Source organism: Mastigoproctus giganteus, chromosome 2, assembly GCF_048544385.1.
Source record: "Mastigoproctus giganteus isolate SK-2022 chromosome 2, ASM4854438v1, whole genome shotgun sequence".
In the NCBI taxonomy this organism is placed as follows: domain Eukaryota; kingdom Metazoa; phylum Arthropoda; class Arachnida; order Uropygi; family Thelyphonidae; genus Mastigoproctus; species Mastigoproctus giganteus.
The window spans coordinates 271831496-271855984 of NC_143576.1; the positions used below are offsets into that span (position 1 = coordinate 271831496).

Below are 24489 nucleotides of genomic sequence, written 5' to 3' on the forward strand. Positions count from 1 at the left end.
ATTTTGATAACCGGTGGTCTTCGTAGTTGAAGCGTTCCCTTGAGCAGTATAGATTTGGTTTTCTCTCCCGAGATCTTTAGTCGGTGAATGGCTGTCCAATCCTGGAGCTTAGTTAGTGCACAATTTGCTCTCTCCTCTAAATCAGCTCTTGTGTCACCATGCACCACCAAAACCAAATCGTCAGCAAACGCAAGGCGTTGAGTCATCCCCAAGTCCATCCCAAGGAACTCGTCCAGGACGATGGACCAAAAGAAGGGCCCCAGGACCGAGCCCTGGGGACAGCCTCGGGAGACCTGGCTAGTGACAGACTCGTACCTGGTACTAACATGGACAGTGCGGTGTCTCAGGTACTCCTTGACACAGCTATAAAGGTTGAGCGGTGCTTTGGCTTGTCGGAGTCTTCTGAGAATACTTGGCCACCACAGCCGATCAAACGCTCCAGCAAAGTCAACTGTGATGGCTAGCACATACTTGCCTTGAGTGCTTGAAACAGTAGATATTAATTTAAGAAGAGCATCTTCAGTGCTGCAACCAGCTTTGAAACCGTACTGAAGTGGAGAAATGAGGTTTTCTTTAGAGTAGCATTTTGACAACCTGCTGAGGAGAAGCCTTTCCAGAAGTTTGCCTAGGACTGGCAAGAGAGCAATTGGCCTGTAAGATTTTGGCTCTTCAGGTGGTTTGTCTGGGTTCTTCAAGATGAGTTTAAGGCATGCCTCCTTCCAGATAGCAGGAAAGTGGCCTTCCATTAGGCATCTGTTGAAAGTGGCGAGCATGGTGTTAGGGAAGTAGGTTGCAAATTTCTTGATAACATCCACCTCCAGGAGGTCATTGCCAGGAGTTTTATTTTCTTTAGTTTTGTCCAGTGCAGCTTTTAGATCGTCATTTGTAAATGGTTCTTCAGTATTTTCTGTTGTATAAGAATCGTTAGCGGTAACAATCTGTAGTTGCTCTTCAGTTAGCTGTGCATCATCTGTTGGAAAGAGGGCATTTAGCATGTTATGGACAGAGTCTTCCCACGTGAAGGTGGAAGAACCATCAGGTTTTACAGTTGTACTGAGGACTTCACCTCTAGGGAGTTTGTTCACAACGATACGATAGACAACTCCCCAGGGGTTATCATTTCCTGTGATCGAGACCAGATTCTGCCATGAGGCTTTTTTGCAGCGTCTAATCATGGTAGTGTAACTGTTCCTTAAGAATCGGTAACTGTCTTTTGCGGCTTCGACCTCTAAGGGTGGGAGGTGAGCACGGGCTCTCTGAAAAGTTTTACGAGCTTGGTGGACTCTCTTCCTCATATCTTGTAGTTCAGCATTCCACCAAGGGACTGCGTTTTTGAAGGGCCTTCTCTTGGGGATTGCCATAGCACAGGCCTCTTTGATGGTCTTGGAGAGGGAAACTGCACAGTCCTCAGAGGTGATGTGATTCAGTTGTGAAGAATCTTCATGAAGTCTTCTTACAAGTTCGGCTTGAAAGCGTGGCCAGTCAGCTTTCTTTGTGCAGAATCGCACTACATCCCTTGGTATTGGGGGAATACGATCCACGGAGCGGCCAAGAGAATAGGTGATTGCTCTGTGATCAGAAGTGGTCCATGCTTCATTAACCTTCCACTTGCTGAACTTTCCAGAAATAGTCGGCGTGGTCAGGGTGATGTCGATGGTACTTTCCCAGAGGGTGCTACTGTATGTGGGGAGATTTCCAGGCTGGTTGAGTACTTGTAGTCTGGAGGCAAGGATGAAGTTTTCAAGTTCCTCCCCATTTCGAGTGACCGTACGATCAGGTGTTTGACTATGCCACAGGGGAGAGCGACAATTCGCGTCCATGGCTATGAGTAGCTTACCCCCTGGGAGAAGGTCAAGTGCTGTTTGTATTATGGCGATCGCAATTGAGATGTCTTCACCAGGTCTGCTATAGAGTGAGAGCAGATGTAAGGATCCCATGGCAGTAAGAACTTGAGCACAGGCACTAAAGGATGTACAAAGTGGAGCTACTTTAGTTACAGAGATTTCAGTGTTACTGACTAGGATTGCGGCCCGTGGTGCATCTGTAGTACCTTGAATGATTTTGTATGAAGCTGGATAACCTGTGACCTTACCCTTGTAGGCATAAGGCTCCTGGAGCATAATTATGTCAATATTTTCTTCCTCTGTTTTTAATTTAATTTGTTCAACCACTGCTCTGGCATGCTGTGCATTTATCTGCAAGAAATTCAGCTTCTTCTGTGTTGGTGGTTGGGTGGACCGTCTATCCATAATTGGTTCTGTCTTGGTATATTCCCTTAAATTTTATATATACAGGGCAGTTTGCATCCCTGACGGAGTGCAGGTGGGGTATTTTAGACCGTTTGCAGTTTGCACAAGCTGCTGGTTCCTCCCTTTTAGGGCAGTCTTTGAACTCATGTCCCTGCTGGGTACAGTGACCACACGTTGCGACCCGTTGGTTGCAGGTGTGCGATGTGTGCCCAAATTGCAGACACCTGAAACATTTGGGAACCGGAACGTACTCCTTGAATCGGTGGCTTCCCCATCCGATGTAGATTCTCTCATGTTGGCTAATAACCTTCCACGCTCTGGGGGAAAGTTCGACTACCCAGTTTACTGTAGCAGCTGACTAAAACTTCGTGATATGTTTTGGTATAATGTCAGCATCAACGTCGTCCTCTGCTGTATGCGCGCTAAGGTTTTTGTAGTATGTTTCCTCCTTTAGCTCTTGAGGAGTAGTACTCTTGTCCAGACCGAAGAGGATAATGGAAGGTCCTTTTCGTTTTGGCGTTTCTGCCTTCAATCCTATGTTGGAGATTTCTGAACTCTTTAGTATAGTTTGTGCCTCCTCCCTAGTATCCGTTTCAATGATAACACCAGGCATCCTGGTTTTTCTTATGCTTTTGATCTTTAGGGTTTTCATGTGCTCCTTGAGGTTGCTGGTTAAGACATCCTTAACTGCGTCGCTAGTTGTTAGTTGCGTATCCTGTGTGGGTTTCACCAGGATAACATGCGATTTAGCTGTTCTTTTGTCAGATTTCCTGATAGTATTTTTTTGCACAGGGACCTCTTCGTTGAGCGATGAAGTGCCATTCCTCAACGCCTCGGTAAAAGAACGGGGGCGTTGTAGCATTTTGTTTTCCCGTTCTTGTGTGAGTAGGTCTAATTTGGCCGACATTTTCTCGTTATCTGTATGCAGATGGTATACAATGCCCTCCATTTTCGACCATATTCTAATAATGCCTGTGCGAGTGACAGCAGTGATTCTGTTGGTCTTCTTGGCCATATATTTCTCAAGGATGTCGCGCAGTTTTAGGAATTGGTCAATTGGGGTCCCCTGTAGTGGTTCTTCCTTGTCATCAGTGTTATCTGTATCCGATCCGCTGGATGTATCCCTACCTGGGTCCCCAGGTATATCCCTTACAGGGGGGGACTCTGTGCCAGATCTATGTCTTGTCCTTCTAGCTTTCCGCGTGCTTTTTTGCCTCTTTAGTTCTCTCATAGCTTCATCGTTCTCATGAAGGAGATTAGCATTTCTAGTGCGTCAGCCAGCGTCTGCGCGGTCTCTGTTCATATATTCAACGTCGGAATCTGACATGGTTTTAGTTCAGCGCAAAAATTCCAGAGAAAAAAAAAAAAAAAAAGGGCAATACAATTTTTCAGGATTTCACAACTATAGTCTTTTAGAGAATCGCAGAAGATTTTGTTTACTTTGCAAGATGGACATTCGCAATTAGTGAAATGCGCCAGTCAAGGTCACAACTGAAGGAATACAGTAGATGTGTTTACTCACTAAGTCCTGCGCCGGAGGGGAATGCTACACATTCTTGTCACACAAGGGGGTATACATTCCATTGTCACACGAGCCTCCCAAGTCAAGTGCAGGGTATTTGCGTGGCAACCACAGTGTAATTGGTGCCTCTCTATAGCCCTGCTGTCAGCCGCATGGTGACCAGTACGGTCTGGCAACAAAGGATACAGATAGAAAACGCAAATAACCTGCAAAGTTCCCAGTAAAAGAGCAAAAGTTTCTCACCCTGAGATCCACTGTAGTAATTCTTCTAATTAGTACACTTTTCATTAACTAACAGGCACTGTAAACACATATTCAGAGAGGAAACCCAGGAGCGCGGAAAACGTGCGTCCACACTGGACGAGTTCACTATCTACCCTTTCTGAGAGAGAGAGAGAGAGAGAGAGACAAGTGACAAAGTGTATTTGTAAGTTAATGGCGGCTTCCAGGGTGTCCCCTATATCCGCCGTTTGTTAGGCTTTTTCGCCAATTGCCACTGAAAAAAAAAAAAAAAAAAGAAACAAAGTCGGTTCAAATTTGAATTTTGGGAAGAAAAAAAAAAAAAAAATTTAAATTTTAAATTTTTGAATTTTGAAGAAAAAAAAAAAAAAAAATTTGCATCTAATAGATGAAATTTTGAGTTAGGTGTGCAGTAGTGTTGTGTTTGCGTTGTGTGTTAGCCGGCACCTGGCATTTAGCAGTAAGGGGCTGTGGGCAGAATTGTGTCCCAGCCCCCCACTCCCGTCCCTAGCCACGTGGAGGCAGCCAGGATCTACTTTCTATTTATAAACTTATGAGGACGCGGACTAGGCCTGTCAGTCTTATTGGTAAACTCTGTGTTGCCGGGCAATTCCCCGGGGAAGATCCCCCCCGGGAATCACCAGGCCACACTTTAGCATTGTTTTCTTTCCTAAAAAAAAAAAAAAAAAACTCTCACAGGGCTTAATCCTGTCCAAGAGTGGGGGATGTGATGTAGTACCCCAGCTCCTGCAGGGCTTAATCCTGTCCAAGAGTGGGAAGGCTGGAGTCTGGACGGTACTGTTCTATCAGGATACGGCATTGTCCATTTCTTCTTTACTTCCTTTTCCCCACTCTTCCATGTTCCATCTTCTTTCTCTTCTCTTCCTTCCTCTTGGGCATAATCTTGTGTGACCCAACACCCATTGTTTTGCCGTAGTGTGCTAGCACAGGTGCAGTTGTTTGGCCACGTTCATCGGTGGTTTTCCTCCTCTTTCTTTCCTTTTTCTCTTTCTTCCTTCTTCTGCTCACTTCGCTTTCTCTTCCTCTCCTTCTTCATCTTCTTCTTATGGCTCATATTGTTTGCAAGGTATGCATACTGTGATGTCTGGGATCTGGTCATTGAGAGTTTGGGTCTGTATCTTGTCCCTCAGTATTATCTTTGTTGTTTCATTGTCACATCATTCCTTTTGTTTATTCAGAACTACTATGGTCCAGGATAGTTACTTACCACTACCTATATCTACTAGATGTGTCTTGGGCTTAGGCAATGACAGGGTAATTTTTCTTGGTGGGCCCGGCACTGTTAAATAATAGTACATCCATGGTTTATGCCCATTGGAGTGGTACTCTGAGAGGATTAGGCTGAGGTCAACATGTAGTTCTTTAATGACACTTAACTTCTTGTATGGTGAGAATACTGTGATGTCTGTAACATGGGCACTGAGAGTTTAGCTCAGTACCATGCCCCTTGACTTCATTTTTATTATTTTTGATGTTACTATCATTCCTTTTGTTTAAGCAATATTATTATGATCTAGGATAGGTACTCACCATTACCTATACTTTCTTGTTGTGCCTTAGGCTTAGTAAAGACCGGGTTAACTGGCCTTTGTGTGTCTTTATATTACTTAACTACTTATAGTAAAAGCACTGTGTTGCCTGGAACACGTACACTGGGAGTGTGGTTCAATACCATGCCCCTTGATTTTATTTTTGTTGTCTTCCATATCACGATCAATATTTCTGGTTCATGTTTTACTGTTGTGATCTAATAGGTACACACCATTACCTGTACTCACTTGTTGTGCCTTAGGCTTAGGCAATGTCAGGGTTAGTTGGTCTTATTGTGCCCAAGACTGTTAATTTATGGCACATGCAAAATTTATGGCCTTTGGTATGATTATCTGTGATAACTGAACTGTAGTCTACCTGCTTTGTTCCCAATGACTCTTAATTGCTTGTAGGGTGAGTATACTATGATGTCTTAAGCATGGGCACTGGGTATGTTGTTCAGTGTTATGCCCCTTGGTATTAGTCTTTTCTTTCCCTTTTCCTCTTGTTCTTCTTTCCCTCTCCCTCCTTTCCCCTTCTTCCTTCTCTTCCCTTCTTCCTCTTTTCTCCTTCTCTTCCCCTTCCCTTCTTCTTTGTTATTGTTCATGTCTCAATCTTTGCTTGTTGTCCATGTCATACTATTGTGACCTGGGAATTTCACCCCATTACCTCTGCTCACTTGATGTGCCTTTGGCTTTGGCAATGTTAGGGTTAACTGGCCTTATTGTGCCTGGTACTGTTGATGTGAGGTACAAAGTTTTTGGCCCTTGGTGTAATTTGTGATGTCAGTGTTGCAGTCAACCTGCTTTGTTCTCATTGGCACTTAACTGCTTGCAGGGTGAGATGTCTGAGGCATGAGCACTGGGAATGTGATTCAGTGACCTGCCCCTTGATTTTATTCGGTCTCTCTTCTTCCCCTTTTCCTTCTACTCTCTTTCCTTCCCTTTCCTCCCTTCTTGTTGTCTTCTATGCCTCAATCATTCCTTCTTGTTCTTGCAGTGCTACTGTGATCTGGGACAAATATTCACTACTTCCTATACCTACCAGATGAGCCTTGGGCCCAGGCACTGGCAGGGTTAACTGGTCTTAGTGAGCTTGGCACTAATAGTTTGTGGTTCATACTGTGATCTAGGACACTTATTCACTACTACCATGATCTAGGACAATTATTCACTGCTACCTATACCTACCAGATGTGCCCTAGGCCCAGGCACTGACAGGGTTAACTGGTCTGAGTGAGCCTGGTACTGATAATTTGTGGTACATATAAGGTTTATGACCGTTGTTGAGGTTCCCTAAGAAGGTACTATTGTAGTCAACATGTATTTTCTTAATGGTGCTAAACTACTTGGGTGGTAAGTGCACCGTGTTGTCTGAAACATGGGCACTGAGGATGTAGTTCAGTACCATGCCCTTGAATTTATTTTTGTTGTTTTCCATGTTGCAATCATTACTTCTTGTTATTGTCATATTTCTGTGGCATAGGGTATACTCTCCATTTCCCTTACTCACTTGTTGTGTCTTAGACTTTTGCCATGTTGGGGTTGACTGGTCTTTTGTTCCCGGTACTGTTTATTATGGTACATGTACAGTTTATGTCCATTGTTATGACTATCTGAAATGACAGTGCTGCAGTCAGCATGTATTCCTTTTTATTGTGGTATTTTTAGCATGGGTACTGAGAATATATATCAGTCCCTTTCCGTAGGTTAGTCTCCATCCATGCTGTGTCCTCTCTCCCAATTTTAGGTATGGGCTTGTGTGTTGCCTCTTGCTTTACTCCGGCATACCGAGGAGGGTTCTTCTTCTTTTGAATGCACTTGTTGCAAAGTTTACTAATGCTTGAAAGTTATCTGGTGATTCCAGCACTTTGGGGAAATCCTTAGTGTGATACACTTCTGTTACAAGCTGGAATGGTTGTCTCAGGTCTGTGTAGTTAATGCATTCGAGCATTATATGTTGTACGGTTTCCAGTGACCCGCATCTGCAGTTGGGGGAATCAGCCAGCCCCAGAGCATGCAGTCTTGCATTTATGCTTCCATGCCCCGACAGGAGGAAGGTAGTATATAAATCTGGGCTCAACCAGGGTTTATTGTTTTTATTTATTTCCTGTGCCAGGGGGATGAACTGGTAAGTTGTTCTCCCTTTGGTGTCTTCTCTCCATTCTCTTTGCCAGTCTGTAATGAACATTTCTCTTAATCTTCTTTTTTCTTCCTTATCTGTCTCATTTGGATCTGTTGTATATTCTCCTAGGGAATGTGGGGTTCCTTGTCTTCTATAGTATTTTAGAGAGAGAGAGAGAGAGAGAGAGAGAAAGAGAGAGTCAGAAATAAAACGGAATCACCAAGAAAGAGAGAAGAATGGTGATATCCAGTTCAGTACCCAGGGTGCGCCAAGCGCATACTCATCAGATGGGAGCCCCTGAGGTGTTATGCCGATCAATCGAGCAGCGCTCCTTCCACGTTCTGCTAAATTATTTTTAATTTTGATCGCTTATCGTACAGGATGTTGCGCGTTAGACAACTAACTCGAAAATTAACGCAGTTCGTTTTAGAATAAGTTCAATTTCGTGTCTACCTGTTTTTTTTTTTTTTTTTTTTTCAGTTAAGAACAGCGTACGAAACAAGTCACGAACCACACCGAAGAGTAACGCAGAGATAACGTGCAGTCCACAGACGTTCATTGCGCCAAAGGGGTTGTTCGACTCCTTTTCCAATATCTCTTGGGAGAGGAATCGATTCAACCGTAAGATCTCGGTTTCGTGAGAAACTAACGTGGACGGGGGAAAAGATGTGCTCACGGGCTGTCCGTTGAACAAAGGGGATGTCAATTTATTATTAAAAATACTGGGGGGAGGAAGGTGGAGTGGGAGTTTCGAGCTGTCTAGCGCATGGGAGGGGAAAGGAAAGCAACAGCAAGAGCGCACTCAAGAAACGCCTTCTCTCTCTTCCGCAGGCAGAACGATCTCGAAGGGGACGTATCCTGCAGAATCCCGCCATCAGCACTTCCTGTCGAAATCGCCGAAAGCCAACGACATGGAGGAGATCCACGAGGTGTTCGAGGAAGCCACGAACGTCCTGAAAGAAACGTAAGTCCACTTTTGTTAAGCATATATCTGAGTTTTTGAACAATTTCCTGGGAGCATCTGTCGAAACTATTTCAGGGGGAAATCGATGCCGACCGACCACAGTTAGTTCAGACACGCATCCGAATTGCAGTTTGTAGAAAAACGGTTAAAAACGGACGTTCCACTAAAAGCGAGTTTTGCGACTTTTCAATTTCCAGCAGTTAAGGATGACACACTTCATAATCTCTCGATGGACATCTAACTCAAACGCTTTGGAAACTTACAAAATATTTTTCTGTTGACCCAGATATTCCACTTATCGTTTGGAAGAAATGCTTTCCACAACTTAAATACATAATATTCCACATGTTCAATCTTTTTCGTAGTATTTACCCCATTTAAAACAGTCAATATGATTCCAATCCCGAAGAGCAACGCAATATAATCACTGGAAAATTATCGTCCCTTCTGCCTTCTGAACTCGCTGGCAAAAATTGTGAACACTATCATTCACATCCGATTAATGAGATATTTTCGGCACTCCATCTGCGACAGCCAACATGACTTTACCAAGGGTCGATCGACTGCCACTAATCTTCTCACTATCTGGCAGCAGGTTCTAGACACCGTCTGTATGGGAGGACAGGTTGATGTGATCTACAGTGGTGGAGAAAAAAACTGCATCACCTTAAAAAAAGTAACATTTGTTGAGAACCGTATAAGATATTATTATTATTAAAATCAGTTTATTTCCCAAGAAACTTTGGGTCACCCCGGGACGGCTCTGTGCCAGAAGGGTGTGAATATTTTTTTTATTATTATCATTAAAATCCGTTTATTAAAAAATAGCAAGTGTTTGCTTTCACCCCTTATACACAGCCGACCGGCTAGAAGGGTGTACAAAATGCAAGAATTGCAATTATATACAATATAAGAAGGGTGTACAAAAAGCAAAAATTACAATTATTTATAGTATTTACAATATAAGAAGAGTGTACAAAAATGCACGAATACAATTATTTACAATAATTTACACAAGTCTGTATATTTACAATATTGTTTACAAGTTCACTCATTGTCAAGATTATAGTTGAAGTAAGCAGTGCGCTTCTGAGATGCTCTTCACTCTCTACTGCTTGCTTACTTTCGGAGTATTTCACAGGGTCTATTGTCAGTGAGTTGAAAAGGTTCACTGCGTTGTTTGGGAAGAAGTTCTTCAGACAGCACAGGTTGCACAGTATAGAATGCAATGGTAGATAGGTACTGTCATTACTGCGTCCAGCACGTGGAGTAGAGATAAGTCCTCGAAGACTGGGGGCGTCAATTACACCGGTAAGCATCTGAGAAAGAAGAAGAATATTCCTGGATGCAATGTGAACTCTCCAGGGAGTGATATTTAAGTTGGTATATAAAACAGCACTGGAGATGGTGAAAGCATTGCCCGTGACCCTGGTCATCCATCGCATTAACCACTACTCGACTGCGAGGAATCTATTTATGTACGACGTTGGGGCAGAAAACCAGATTGCTGATGCATACAGTACGATAGGTTGTAGGCACCGCTGAACGTATCCTCCGACTACATCTACGTTTAGTAACCCCGTCAGCTCTTGTCGAACTGCCCACATCGCCGAGAAAGTCTTCGTTTTCATGGTGGAGAAATGGGTCTGAAAAGTGAGGCCCTCGTCCCAAGTCAAGCCGAGGTCGGTGTGAGACTTCACTTTCCTTATCTGCACTCCGTTGTGATAGGCTGTGATGTCATTTTTTATTCTCTTTTTTGTAAAGGTAAGTTGAGCTGACTTTGATGCATTTATTTCCAGACCTATTTGCAGTAGATATGCTACAAGGCTGTCGATCAGGACGGAGACTCGCTGATTGGTCAGGTGAGTTTGTTCAGCTTCTTTTGACGTTATGTATAATTTGAGGTCGTCTGCATACGATGAGAAATCAGTATACCTTGAGAGGAAGGGTTCAAGGGCAGCGGCGAACAGTACACAGGATAGTACACCTCCCTGTGGTACTCCCCTCGTTATACTGCACTCCTGTTGGAAGGATTTATAGCTGATGATGAGTTGTCTTGGTGTAAGGATGCGGTTGATGGTTTTTAGCAGGCTTCCAGTAATGCCAAAGTACTTTTCCAGAATGTTGATGAGAGCGGGAATTGAGAGCTTATCATAAGCAGATGAAATATCCAGGAAGATGACGTCTAGCTGAGATTTACTGTTGAGAGCAGTTTGAATTTTAAATAGGGTATCCAGTAGGTTTGTATATGTAGATCTTTTGGGGATCACGGTGTGCAGATGTTTCGGTCTATGAGAGAAGCATTGGGCGATCAGTGCGGATAAGATAGCTTTCTCAAACACTTTTAATAGAGAGCAACCCACTGAGATCGCTCTCAAGTCCTAAGTTCCTTTGGGTTTCTTCTTTTGGGTATGGGTTGTACCCTGTAGTGATTTACAGACTAAGGTGCGAGGAACGCATGTACAATAAACAACAGTACATGCGTGCTCCATCTGAGATATTTACAGGATTAAATATACAATTGCATGAAGATAAAGCAAAGTCTTTGTCAAATACAAATAGGCAAGTTAAAAAAAAAAGTCTGTCATGTCCAGGAGAAGGTGAGTCTCATGGATTCATTATCTGGTAGCAGTTCTTGAGGATTTCCTTCCTATAGAGTTGTCTTCATAGAATCTATTAGGGTGGATCCTAAATTTATTGAAGATCTAAATACGATTGGCTGGAAACATGTTCCTCAGGGAATAAATCCTCGGTCCCGAGATTAGTGTGGATACCGATGGAGCATCAATTTGCCCCATTAGAAACCGTGCAAGCGTGAGGACATTTTTTGTCATGATTATATTTCTCCAGGGAGTGGTGCCCAGCTTTGCTTGAAGGATCGATCTGGAGATAGTTAGGGGGTAGCCTACCCCCCTGTTCATCCATCTAAGCAACCAGTACTCTAAACTGAGATACTTCTGAAGGTATGAGGCAGGGGAAGATAACCAAATTTCTGATGCATAGAGAGGAATCAGCGTAATACACCTCAGGATGTGCCGAACAAGCAGCGGTGGCTGATGCACACCAACGAGCACTTGATGCACTGCCCAAAGAGCCGCGTAAGTCTTCTGCCTCATCCTGACAAAGAGAGAGGCTGAAAGGTGAACCCGACATCCCAGGTGAGGCCTAAGTCAATATGGGAGGTCACGTTTTGCAACGGTGGCCCACTAACAAAAATTGGATATCATTTTTGACTCTCATCTTGGTTATCGGCAGTTGCGCAGATTTGGAAGGTCTCAGATGCAGCCCAATTGTGGCAAGATAACACTCCAAGCTCAATATCTGCCTACAAGTTTGTTGGTTGGTATCTTGAATCTGATGATTATGATCTGAGCTCAGGTAGAACTTCAGATCGTCGGCTTAAGAGACAAATTAGGATTGTGAGCTAGGAAAGGCTCCAAAACTGCTGCAAACAGGATAGCTGACAGCACGCTTCCCTGCGGGATGCCTCTGGAGATGTCAATAGTTACCTATATTGTCTGATTATAGTCATTTTGTTTGCCTCAAAGCAAAGGTATTGCGTCAGATAACGCTTCTATTGCATCAGACAGTAATTGCAAGGTATTGCGTCAGCCGTTTATATAAATACTGAGTTGGAAGGGTATACACTTTGTTAGTCTCCTGTGAAGCTCTAAGCATGGCTCCGTATGTTCAGTTGACACCAAGAAAAAAAAAAAAAAGGTAGCTATTGCTCTGTCCCAGGAAAGGTTTCCTACGCGTGCTATCACTGATAAAACAGGCTGCAGTCACCAGTCAACAGTATCCCGGGTGCTGAAATTAAAGCGTGAAACCGGTGATATGAAGAAATTACCTGGATCAGGCCGTAAGAGAGTGACTACGCCTTTCCAAGACCGATATTTGAAACTTCGTAATCGCCATGCTAATGCTCCTGATCTAAAACTGGACTTAGAGATGGCCTCTGATGTTGAAACAAGTGCACGAACTATCCGAAGACGGCTTTCGGAATGTAGTTTGCATGCCTATCGGCCCAAAAAGAAGCCTTTTTTGACCCAACAAATGAGGAAGAAGCAACTTTCTTGGACTAAAACGCGTTTCATGGACAAAAGAGCAACGGGACACCGTCATCTTTTCTGACAAATCGAAATTAAATTTCATGACTCGGAATAGAAGCGATATATCAGGAGAAGAAAATCGGAGGCATACCATGTTGACTGCATAATACCGTCTGTAAAGTTCCCCGCCAGTGAGATAGTCTGAGGATGCATAGCAAGCAAAGGGGTGGGACGAATTAAGATGCGCATTCCCTGCCCAGGCATGGGAATGCCCCTGAGGGCCTTGAGGCCACTCTTCAGGCCTTAAACCTTACACGGTTAGTGACGCAACCAACTAGAGCGTGTCAAGCACTGGACTTAATCTTCTACAATTTACAAGATATCAAACTCCTATCTACAAACTTTCGATTCCAATCTGATCACTCGTCAATTGCATGTAAACTATCCTTACAGAGAAATTCCCTTGGGTTACCTGACGAGTACTCTGCTCAATTGCCTAGGATAGCCTTCTCTACCAAATATCTGAAGCCAGAGATCATTCTCCAATGCTTGATTGGGTTTGACTGGGGGCGTCTCTATTCTGAGCCGTTGGCGGATGCCGTTATGCTCTTGTCGGAACAACTGAAGTTAATTGCACTATATGGTGCAGCCAGAATCACCAGTACTGGTAACAGGTCGAATCGGGGTTTCAATAAGGAAACTAAGATGGCTTTCTTCAAGAAGCAGAAGGCCTACCGGAAATGGCAGAAAACTCAACTGCCCTCAGACCATTCCATCTTTAAGAAAGAAAGAGCTTGCTTCTTGAAAAAGAAAAGGCTGGTCCTTAACCAAGCTGTTCTCAATAGGTTCAAGAGTGGTAGAAGGATCCTTTCGCATCATCATCTAGTCATTGACAAAAATCTTGTCCAGGAATGGGCACAGTTCAGCTTACAGCTGGCAGATTTTCCGGACTGATTCCTTTCTCTCGCAGGAGGACTGGTTACCTAGGGCACACTTGTCTGAAATAGAAATAACTAGAGAGACCCTAATTGATGTCATCAATAAACTACCCAACAAAGCCACTGTAAGTCCGGATGGTTTCCCACTCTTTATTATCAAAATTTGCAGCCCATATATAATCGACCTTCTCCTTCACCTTTTCAGACAAATCCTGCAATCTGGAATAGTTCCTTCAATTTGACGCCATGTTAAGCCCATTCCGCCTTCAAAACCTGCCATGTTAAGCCCATTCCAAAGATCAAGAAACCCAAATCTCCTAAAGTCCTGCGACCAATATCCATCAGTTGTTGTTTACTCAAAATTTTCGAAAAAGTAATCCAGCCAAAAATTGCCCAGCATTGCTTTGCACACAGGCCCGAGTACCTGCATACCGTTATACAAAGGAGATCGACAACTACCAATCTTCTTGATACCCTCTTCGGCATTCAGCGCACCCTCACAACAAATCACAGATTGATATCATATTCCTCGACATAAAATCGGCTTATGACAGAATACACCTCCCAGCTCTTTTTACCATTCTGAAACACTACTTCGGCCTGACAGATACCTTACTTCAAATTTTGAAGTCTATTTTACTTCCTAGACATCTGTCTGTGACCCACAATGACTCACAATAACTATTGACGTCTCAAGAGGCATCCCACAATCCCACAAGGAAGCGTACTATCCGCTATCCTGTTTGCAGCAGTTTTGGAGCCTTTCCTTGCTCAGAATCTGAACTTTGTTTCTTATGCCGACGATCTGAAGTTCTACGTGAGCTCAGATCATAATCATCAGATTCATGATATCAACCAACAAGCTTCTAGGCAGATATTGAGCTTGGAAAGTTATCTTTCCACAATAGGGCTGCATCTGAGCCCTTCCAAATCAGCACAACTGACAATAACCAAGAAGAAAGTCAAAAATGATATCCAAATCTTTGTTAGTGGGGCAAAGGTGACCTCCCATACTGATATTGGCCTCACCTGGGACGTTGGGTTCACATTTCAGCCTCACTTTGCCAGGATGAGGCAGAAGACGTACGCTGCTCTTTGGGTAGTGCGTCAAGAGCTCGTTGGTGTGCATCAGCCAGCGCTGCTTGTTCGGCACATCCTGAGGTGTATTACGCCGATTCCTGTCTATGCTTCAGAAAATTGGTCATCTGCCCTTGCCTCATACCTTCAGAAGTATCTCAGGTTAGAATACTAGTTGCTTCGATGGATGAACAGGGCGGTAAGCCACCCCCTAATTATCTCCAGATCTATCCTACAAGCAAATCTGGGCACCACTCCCTGGAGACATATCATCATGACAAAAAATGTTCTCACGCTTGCACGGCTTATAACGAGGCGAATTGATGCTCCATCAGTATCCGCAGTAATCTCTGGCCCGAGGAGAGCAAGAGGGAAGCACCCCGACTCCTGTCTCCCTCTACGTCTTACTCTGTCAAACATCGATTCCCTGAGGAACGTTTCCAGCCAATTGTCTTCGGATCTTCAATAAATTTAGGATCCATCCTGAGAGGTTCTGTGAAGACAAGCCCTACAGGAAGGAAATCCTAAAGAACTGCTACCAGATTATGAACTTATAATACTCACCTGCTCCTGGACAGACTGTTTTTTTTTTTTTTTTTTAACTTGCCTATTTGTATATGACAAAAACTTTTTGTCTTCATGCAATCATATGTTTTGTATATTACTGTATATTTTGTACATTATTGTATATTTAATCCTGTAAATATTTTGGGTCGAGCTCGCATGTACTGTTGTTAATTGTATATGCGTTCCTCGCACCGTAGTCTGTGAATATTCCCACCCTTCTGGCACAGAGCCGTCCCGGGGTGACCCAAGGTTTCTTGGGAAATAAACTGATTTTAATAATAATAATAAAAAAGATTATTAACGGAACGGTGAATGCGGAAACCTACACTGCTATCTTCGAGGAGTGCCTGAAACCCGTTATTAGAGATAACCACACAGACGTCCAAACTATATTTTTCAACAGTAATCAGCACATTGCCACACAGCAAAATGGGTTAGTTTTATGCTAATTAGATTTAATGATGAGTTTGTCTTCTTGTCTCACAAGACTTAAATCATAATTACACCAATGTTTTCTCTCGTTTTTCTCCCGTAAGGTCATACCTCAGAAATGCTAGAAGTGCATTGTTGCACTGACCCGGATTTAAACAGTCCACATTTGAACCCTCTTGAAAATTGTTGGTACATAATGTCGTCTAAAATTGCTCAGAAGAAGCCAACAAGTAATATTCAGCTGCATTGTAAGGCTGTGGTTCCACGAAATTGGGAAACCGTACATCCAGAAGTTGATTTGGTCCTTCTGGTTGTCTCAGAAATTCTCTCAGATATGCCAAACAAGCTGCACTTGCTACCTTGGAGTCTAAAACGCTGATGGAACTGATACCCTGGTGAGACTCAAGTCAAGTGGACCCAATTTCGGCGAAACCGGATGGTCTGTGACAGCCAAATCCTCGGCTTGCACATTCACGATGGTGAGACTCAGTAATACTGGGTATAACCTCCATGCAAAAGTACATGGTAGTGACCACCCAGGTGTGAACCAACGTAAGCACGGGTCGAGTTGTGGCGCCCACACCACATGGAGCAATGGCGCCCCTCTATGTTACCAGGCAGTACTAGGTGGCCGATGACTCCATCAACCGGTGCAATACCGCCACTCTGCTTATTGGAGGGTTGAACTGGTGGAGCCAATGTTTCGTCGCCTGAGCTAAGTTCAGGTCAACCCTTCCCTATCTCTTCCATCATGCAGTATGATTGATTAATTTGGCGCGTCCGTAGCCAGGTGGGAAGGTGCAGCAGTGCGTAGCCACGCTTCTTGATTAGAATGGGGTTCAAGCCCGTGAGCCACAAAATACGGAGGATTCGGAAAGGTCAGGTAATGATCAACGCATGTCCCCCGAGCAATATGGCCTTAGTTGCTAATGCTCCTAAAAACCAAATAACAACAACATTGATGACTTTTCAGGTTAGGATGAACATCGTAGCGAGATCCATTATTCCCTACATTTGGAGGTACAGCTCTAAAACGGTATTGGCAGATTCGCCGCTAGTTAGTACACGGGACCGAACCTATTGGTAACTCTCTAGGAGGCCTTCGGATCAGCTAGTGTATAATCTTGCTACCTCTACTCTGCCAGATAGTCAATGGAGGAAATCCGAGTAGTGTGTATGCGGGGAGCATTGTCTAGACCACGTTATGGCAACGATCTGGGTATATTCTTACCACGTGTACGCCATATCCAAAAATTTCATTATTTCATACAGCATGTTCCACTCACTTTTTCTTACTATTGAATACACCATGAATTGTCAAACTAATAGAGCAAACGTATCTGCTAAAAGATCTAAACCTCCCAAGCACTTTCTAATTCATTTCACAAATATACGTGGTCTCAATTCCAGTCTCAACGATGTCCATTTCCACTTGCAGTCTTCCAAACACCATGTACTTTTTCTGACAGAATCTCAGTTATCCGTTGATTCAACTACTGCTCATCTCAGATGCCCAAATTATTCGCTTTATGATTCCTTTCGCCTCAAAGGTGGTACTTATGCATATCTCCGTTCTGATATTCCCTATCAGAGACTTGGCAATTTGGAATCTCCTCTCTTTGATCTTCTCTGGCTTAAAATCTCTTTACCTCATTGTCTCTACCGTTCTCCCAAATCCACTAATCATTTGGAGCTCTTTGACTTCCTCTCTTTGCAACTTTACTTTCTCCAGTCCAAATTTCCTAACACTGAGATAATTTTCATTGGTGATTTTAATGTTCACAACTCCAGCTGGCGTCGGATATTTGTCATACCGACAGAGCTGGTCGAGATGCTGAGGTTTTTCAATTACTAATGACCTTGCACTGATTGTTCATTTACCTACAAGAATACCGGACAATCCCAATTAAATCCCAATTTGTGAGAAAAAATCAAGCGTCAACACGCTTGATCTTTTTCTCACAAACAACCCTTCTAAGTACAAGGTTGAAGTGAGAGGTCCTTTAGGCACTTCAGATCACAACTTCGTGATTGTCTCTTCTCCAATGGAACCTTTATCTCATGGCTATTCCCAACCTCGTATTGTTTGGCATTACAAGAATGCATAATGGGATGACTTGCGAGATTTCTTTTCTTCTTTTCCTTAGTCGGATTACTGTTTCAAAACTTCTGATGTCAACGTTTGCTCAGATTCTGTCAGCGAAATTATTCTTGTACGACTGGAATCCGTTATTCCACACTCCATTTTAAAATCTCATCCTTTTTCTAAACCTTGGTTTTCCAATAAATGTGCTAAGGCTGTTCAAGAGAAGAATGTTGCATATCGTAATTGGCTTGTTTCGAGCTTTGGCTACACCAAAGCTCGCAACAATTGTAATGCAGTTATTAATCAATCCAAACTAGAGTTTGAACAGGCTAAGGGTAGAAAACTTGCTTGTAGGCTTAATGGTAGCTGAGCATTCTGGTCTCTTGCCAAAGCTATTGGCCGCAAATTTTGCCCATCTCTGCTTCCTCCTCCTCTGTCCAAACCAGATGGTTCTGTTGTCACTTCAGCCAAGGATAAAGCTGACCTGCTAGCATCCCATTTTTCTTCCAGCTCATGTATTAATGAACTTGGTAAAACACCTCCCACCATTTCCAACACGGTCCATTCAATGCCTCCTGTGGTCTTCCGTCAAAAGGATATCAGAAGGATTTTGATGAATCTTGATGCTAAGAAAGCTCCAGGTCCTGATGGTATTTCTCCACTTGTTCTCAAAATCTGTGCTCCTAAACTTACTCCTATTCTTTGCCGCCTTTTTTCACTTTCTTATTCCAAAGGTGTTTTTCCTTCTCATTGGAAATTTGATCATATCCAGCCATTTCCTCAAAAGGGTGACAAATCCCTCCCATCCAATTATCGTCCCATTGCAATTACTTCTACTCTTTCTAAAGTAATGGAGAAATCAATTAACCGCCAACTCTTAAACTACCTAGAAACCTTCCGTCTGATCAACAATCGCCAGTATGGATTCCGTCAGTCTCGATCCACTGGAGATATTCTGGCATATGTTACCCATTTATGGACTAATTCAAAGGAAAGGTTCGGTGAAACACAAGTAGTTGCTCTTGACATCTCTAATGCTTTCGATCGTGTTTGGCATAAAGGTCTTCTAAACAAGCTTCCATCTTATTGTTTGCCAACTGCTTTTAGCAACTGGTTATTCAGTTTTCTCTCTGATCGCTCACAGAGGGTGATGATAGATGGCTCTCTGTCTTCTGGCTTCTCCACTAATGCCGGTGTCCCCCAAGGTTCAGTTCTTTCCCCCACTTTTTTCCTCTTGTGTATTAATGACCTTCCATTGACTGGAAATCCTCTCCATAGTTTTGCCGATGATAGCACATTGCAAACCACTTTGCATTTTGAGAAACCTTGTCCTGCTCAATCAGCTTCAACTTCTCGAAAGTCTGATACCAATTCCTTAATTGCGAATCTTCAGGTTTTTCTCCAGTGGGGCAAAGACAACTTAGTTGATTTCAACCCTTCTAAAACTTAGTCTTGTCTTATATCTCGAAAAATGGATTTTTCTTCTCCTATGCTTATCTTTAGTGACACTCTGATTTCTAGGCAAGTTGATATATTTCTTTTGGGGGTTACCCTGACTTCTAATCTCTCTTGGCACAAGCACATTACAAATATTGCTTCCTCTGCATCTACAAAACTTGGTTTTGTCTTTCACTCTCGGCGTTACTTTTCTTCTAAACAGCTGCTCACTCTGTATAAATCGCAAATCCGCCCTGCCATGGAATATTGTTCTCACATCTGGGGTGATGCCCCCAAAACCTCTCTCAGGTTTCTTGATTCCATTCAGAAGAGGGCAGTTAGGTTAATTAAAGATTCATCTTTAACAGAGTCTGTCCACTCGCTGTCTCATAGACGTAATGTTTCTGTTGCATGCCTCTTCTACAGATACTTCCATGGGCACTGTTCTTCTGAATTAGCTTCTATAATTTCCGCTGTCTCTTTTCAAAGCAATCAGTCCGAACGCGTGCCGCAGCCAGTCAACATCCATTTACTGTCCAACTTCAAACCCACAGAAACAACTTTTCATCTTCCTCATTTATTCATTCAACTGCCGTTTTCTTTAACAACCTTCCTTCATACGTAGTTCCTGAAAATTACAGAAGTTCAAGTCCAATGTCAACAAATATCTTCTTTCGTTTTCTCAACCTCCAACCCAAGCACAGTACTGTAGGTTCGAATACCTCTCGTGTTTGTGTGTTTACATAAAATAAAAAAAAAAAAAAAACTCTATGCCCGGTCGTTGCAAGGCTGTAATTGCAGATCGAGGAGGAACAACAAAATATTGTGGACTTATTTTGCTGATTTACAATAGAGAGAGAGAGAGAGAGAGCATCTTTATTGCACTTCACGGCCCAAAAGCTATGGGTTTACATTTTTACAACCTCTCAAAACTTCTGGGAAATTTTACAAATGAAAACATATTTGATACAAAAGAGAGAACTCCTTACGAGAGTTAGGTCTGATTGAGCTGACTTAACATCGAGATAAGAGCACCAGCTCAATCAGACAGCAACAGATGCAAAGTACACATTGCTCCTTAGTCCTACTAGTCATAATTTTTTTTCGGTAAGTCCGGTCAACGGCAAATTTGTTCAGGTCGGCGTCAAGTGCCTGGGTTTTCTTGAACATCTGCTGAGGGAGGAACCTGTCCGAGAGATGGAGTCGTGCTGAATGCGAGTAGAGCTGGGGATTGGCCCTAAAGGCAGTAGGGGGAATCCTCCAGCCACAGGTGTCCCAGAATGAAGGTGTTCCGTTATGCCTGTTATCATCTTGACTGTTGCTAGGAGGCGTTGGTCGTCGATTAAGGTGTGAAGCCCTGGAATTCCGAGAGAGTGGCAAGCTGTGTGGTACGAATCAGAGCTGGAAGGTTGTGCTTCCTGTTGGCCCACTTTAGGAGCCAGAATTCTGTGGCAAAGAGTGGTTTCTTTATTGACGGTGCCGCTGATGCCCAAATTTCAGCAGCATAGAGTAAAGGTGGAAAGATAATTGTTCTTACGTACCTCACGGTTGTCTTTTTATCTCTGATATGAAGGAGATGCTGTTTTGCTATCCACTGGAGTCTTGAAGCACGTGTGAGGAGCATGTCTCTGTGGGCGTTGAATCGAAGTTTGAAGTCGAATACAACGCCTAGATCACGATGGCCGGACACAACTGGGATGAGGGTGTTGCTGACCGAAGGCTGGAGAGAAGGAGTTTGCTTTAATGAATACACCATGAATTCGGACTTAGCAGGCTTGATCGTGAGCCCAAACTGGCTGAGGTAAGATGCGACTGCAGTGAGTGTTGTTAATTTCCGTTTTTACCACATCAAGGTCTTGACTAGGGATGATTGGAGTGAGTATCTTGATATCATCTGCATTGCTCAGTAGACATCGGGAATGGGCAACCAGCGGGAAGATAATAGATGAGAACAGAAGGCCGGAAAGGATCCCTCCCTGTGGGACTCCTGCGGTGACGGATCTAGTAAGGGTGCGATCTCCTGTATGAAGCTTTATAACTCTGTTATGCAGAAGAGAGGAGAGAAAGCATAATATGTTCCCTGTGATCTGGAAGTGGCATTCCAGGACAGTGAGTAGTTGGTTTACTTGGACGGCATCAAATGCAGCCTCAGTAAGTAACAATAAGTAAGTAGTAACAGTAAGTAAGTAATATATAATACTTACTTGACTTGTCATTTCAGTTTGTACACGGAAATGCAATAAAATGTATGTTTTGTTGTCACGATTGCTATTTGCATGATTTCTCATATTTCCATTAATTACGCATTTTACTCATTGGGAAGATATTTATGGCAATTAGGTCTATCAGGTGTAGTTAATGAATTTCGAACATTTCTGCAACCCACAATGCAGCGCTAAACACGTCATTTTCAAAATTCACAAGGGATGCAGTTTTTTTTGTCCGCCACTGTATATGTTAAAATTGTTGATGTTAAAAATCACTTGTCTCAGGGGAAAAGAAAACACAATGAGGGAAATTAAATATTAAGGAAGAAGATGTCGTCGGGTAGGGTTGAACTTTGGAGGGCCACGAACCATTGTAATAACCATGAATTTTTCGACCCACAAAAACCAAATTTGGACCCTGCTGAGAACTTCTGGTCTAACTTCAATAGTTGGAAAATCATGAAGGCAATGATTAAAGGCGAAATTCATGATAATTTGGACAGAAATGGAAATCTGAAGGATACTCAGCATGGTTTTGTAAAGGGAAAATCAAGTTGAACAAATCTGGTTAGCTATTTTGACAGGATCAATCAACAGCGAAATTATTCCCTGAGTTGAATGACCCTGTCACTCAGCTCAGGGAATAATTTCGACATTGTTTATTTGGATTTCAGCAAAGCATTTGACTCAGTCCCACATGAGCGGTTACTTCATAAACTGGAAAGGGTCGGAATCACAGGGAAAATCCTTAGACTGATCGTTGGATAGTTTCAGGGCAGGAGGCAAACAGTCGTGATAAATAGTTGTTCCTCAGATTGGGTTGATGTAAGAAGTGGGGTTCCCAAGGATCAGTATTAGGGCCACTGTTGTTTTTAATTCTCATAAATGACATCGATGAAGGGATAGAGGGCGTGATGTCTAAATTTGCAGATGATGTAAAGATTGGTAGAATAGATAATTATTGCCGCTCCAAGTAGAGTGACCTAAAGTGACCTTCTTCAGAGTGACCTCGATAGACTTCAGGAATGGTCAGGAAAATGGCAGCTATGTTTTAATCGAACAGAGTGTAAGGTATTACACTTGGGGAACAGTAACCCCAAAATAACTTATACACTTGGCGGAGTTCAACTAATGCCGGTAGCGGAGGAAACGGACTTGGGTATTACGATGCGGTCAGACATGAAATTCTCCGAACATTGTAGACTGGTTGCAAGGACATAACATTATACACATTTCTGGCCTGTTACAGTGCTCTGTGACCATCACAGTGTACAAATACGGGGGTGAACTTTCGTCAGGTGCCGTCCTACATAAGATACTATTCATGTCTACATGGTTGCAAGGAGGGCCCATGGTGTACTATCGATGATGTATCGAACAATTGCTAGTAGAGATAAAGACGTCATAATCCCATTGTATAAGGCTTTTGTTAGACCATACTTGGAATACTGTGTTCAAGTATGGAGACCGCACCTTTGAAAGGTCCAAAGACTGGTAAGTCGGCTGGTGAGATCGACAAAAGCGCGTCCATATGAGGAAAGACCTCGAATTTTTGGGTTGCACTGCTTGGAAACTAGGCACCTCAGAGGCACTTCATCGACGTGTATCAGTCTCTAAGAGGCAATAGTAAAATGAACGAGAATGAAATTTTCACGGTTATAAATAAATATTCTAGAACTGGAAGCCATAAGTTCAACTTACAGGGAAATGCTTAAACTCGATTGCAGGAAGATTGATTTTAGCCAGCGATTTATAAATTACTGGAATAAGTTACCTACTTGGGTGATTGAGGCTGACAGTTTGCTTTTGTCTCTGTAGACCATCGGGTTCTGTTAGATAAGCTTCTCAGATATAGTTTTGATAATGGCCTGCATAAATGAATAGAACGTTATCTTGACCATAGGTTGTCCTTTGTACCTTTTGCTGCACAGTCTCGTGTCCAGGTGACGCAGCCTCGTTGAGGGCGCTGTGGAAAAAACTGGCTGGCATTTCTGCTGTGTTTCATAAAGAGTGCACCGATCTCTTTTGTATCTCATTATGATACAATGCGTTAACTGCAACTACCTAATTTCTTGCGTCTCCTTGTGATGCACTGATTCCGGTGTAGGATTTTCTTCACGTTGTCCTGCTGCAACCATGATCGTGAGCATCCTAGAGTGATGCAGACTGTTTCACTCATTCTTTTCTTCACGTGGCTACAAATTATCTACAAGATCTAGTCTTGATGCAATAGTTCAAGCTGGACTGTTCCTTCTTTCTTTCTTCTCTTTGAATTGATCTCAAATTATTAATCTGAAAGCATCCCATTGTAAAGAAATGACTTAAATGCAACCAGTGGACTTATCGGGAACGGACACATCAGAACCTGGACTTCTCTATTTCTTTTTGGGTATTATCATTACGCAGATAGTAGCTCCCTGGTATGACTCAACGCGTCAGGAATTTTAACCAGCTAGTGGCTGTGGACATAGTGTATTTGTTAGGCGATTCCTATGGTTTCCCGAAAATCCGCTCTAAGTATTCTGTGATGATACACAACTTTGGAAAGCCAGTTGGTGTGGGTTACGTGAGTAGCATGTTGTTCGACTGGTCTCTTAGCATTAGCATTAGCATTAGTAGAGGCATTTGATGCAAGAAAGCAAGCTTATTCAGCATCAGCCAAAAAAAAAAAAAAAAAAAAAAACCCACTTCCACTTCACCCCTCTGTTCGTTCAAAATACCTGTCCAGCTGAGCCTTAAACTTGTTTAGGCTATCAACCTCCAACACAAGGGATGGAAGTCTGTTCCACCAACCAACCACCCGCTGGCTAAAGGCAAATTTCCGCACGTCTATCCTACATCTGTCTTTCCTCAATTTGAATTTATGCCCTCTCAGGTGATTTTTCTGAGCTAGAGAAAGAATCCCATCAGCATTGAGCATGCTCAAACCATTCAAGGCTTTATACGCCTCTATCAGATCACCTCGCTGGTGCCTAGTCTCCAGACACTTTAATTTGCAAAACTTAAGCCTTTCTTCGTAAGAGCACCCCTTTGTTCCATTCAC

At 43.0% G+C, this 24489-nt stretch overlaps 1 protein-coding gene across 1 annotated transcript in view; it reads left to right on the top strand.

The window, feature by feature from the left end:
- The window catches only part of LOC150090473 (immunomodulatory peroxidase-like), a 400214-nt gene that overhangs the window by 173631 nt on the left and 202094 nt on the right, over window positions 1-24489 (top strand). Inside the window, exon 3 of the mRNA XM_090390327.1 lies at window positions 8518-8650. Coding sequence (XP_090246453.1) covers window positions 8518-8650 — 133 coding nt within the window. The remainder of the gene's footprint in view (window positions 1-8517; window positions 8651-24489) is intronic.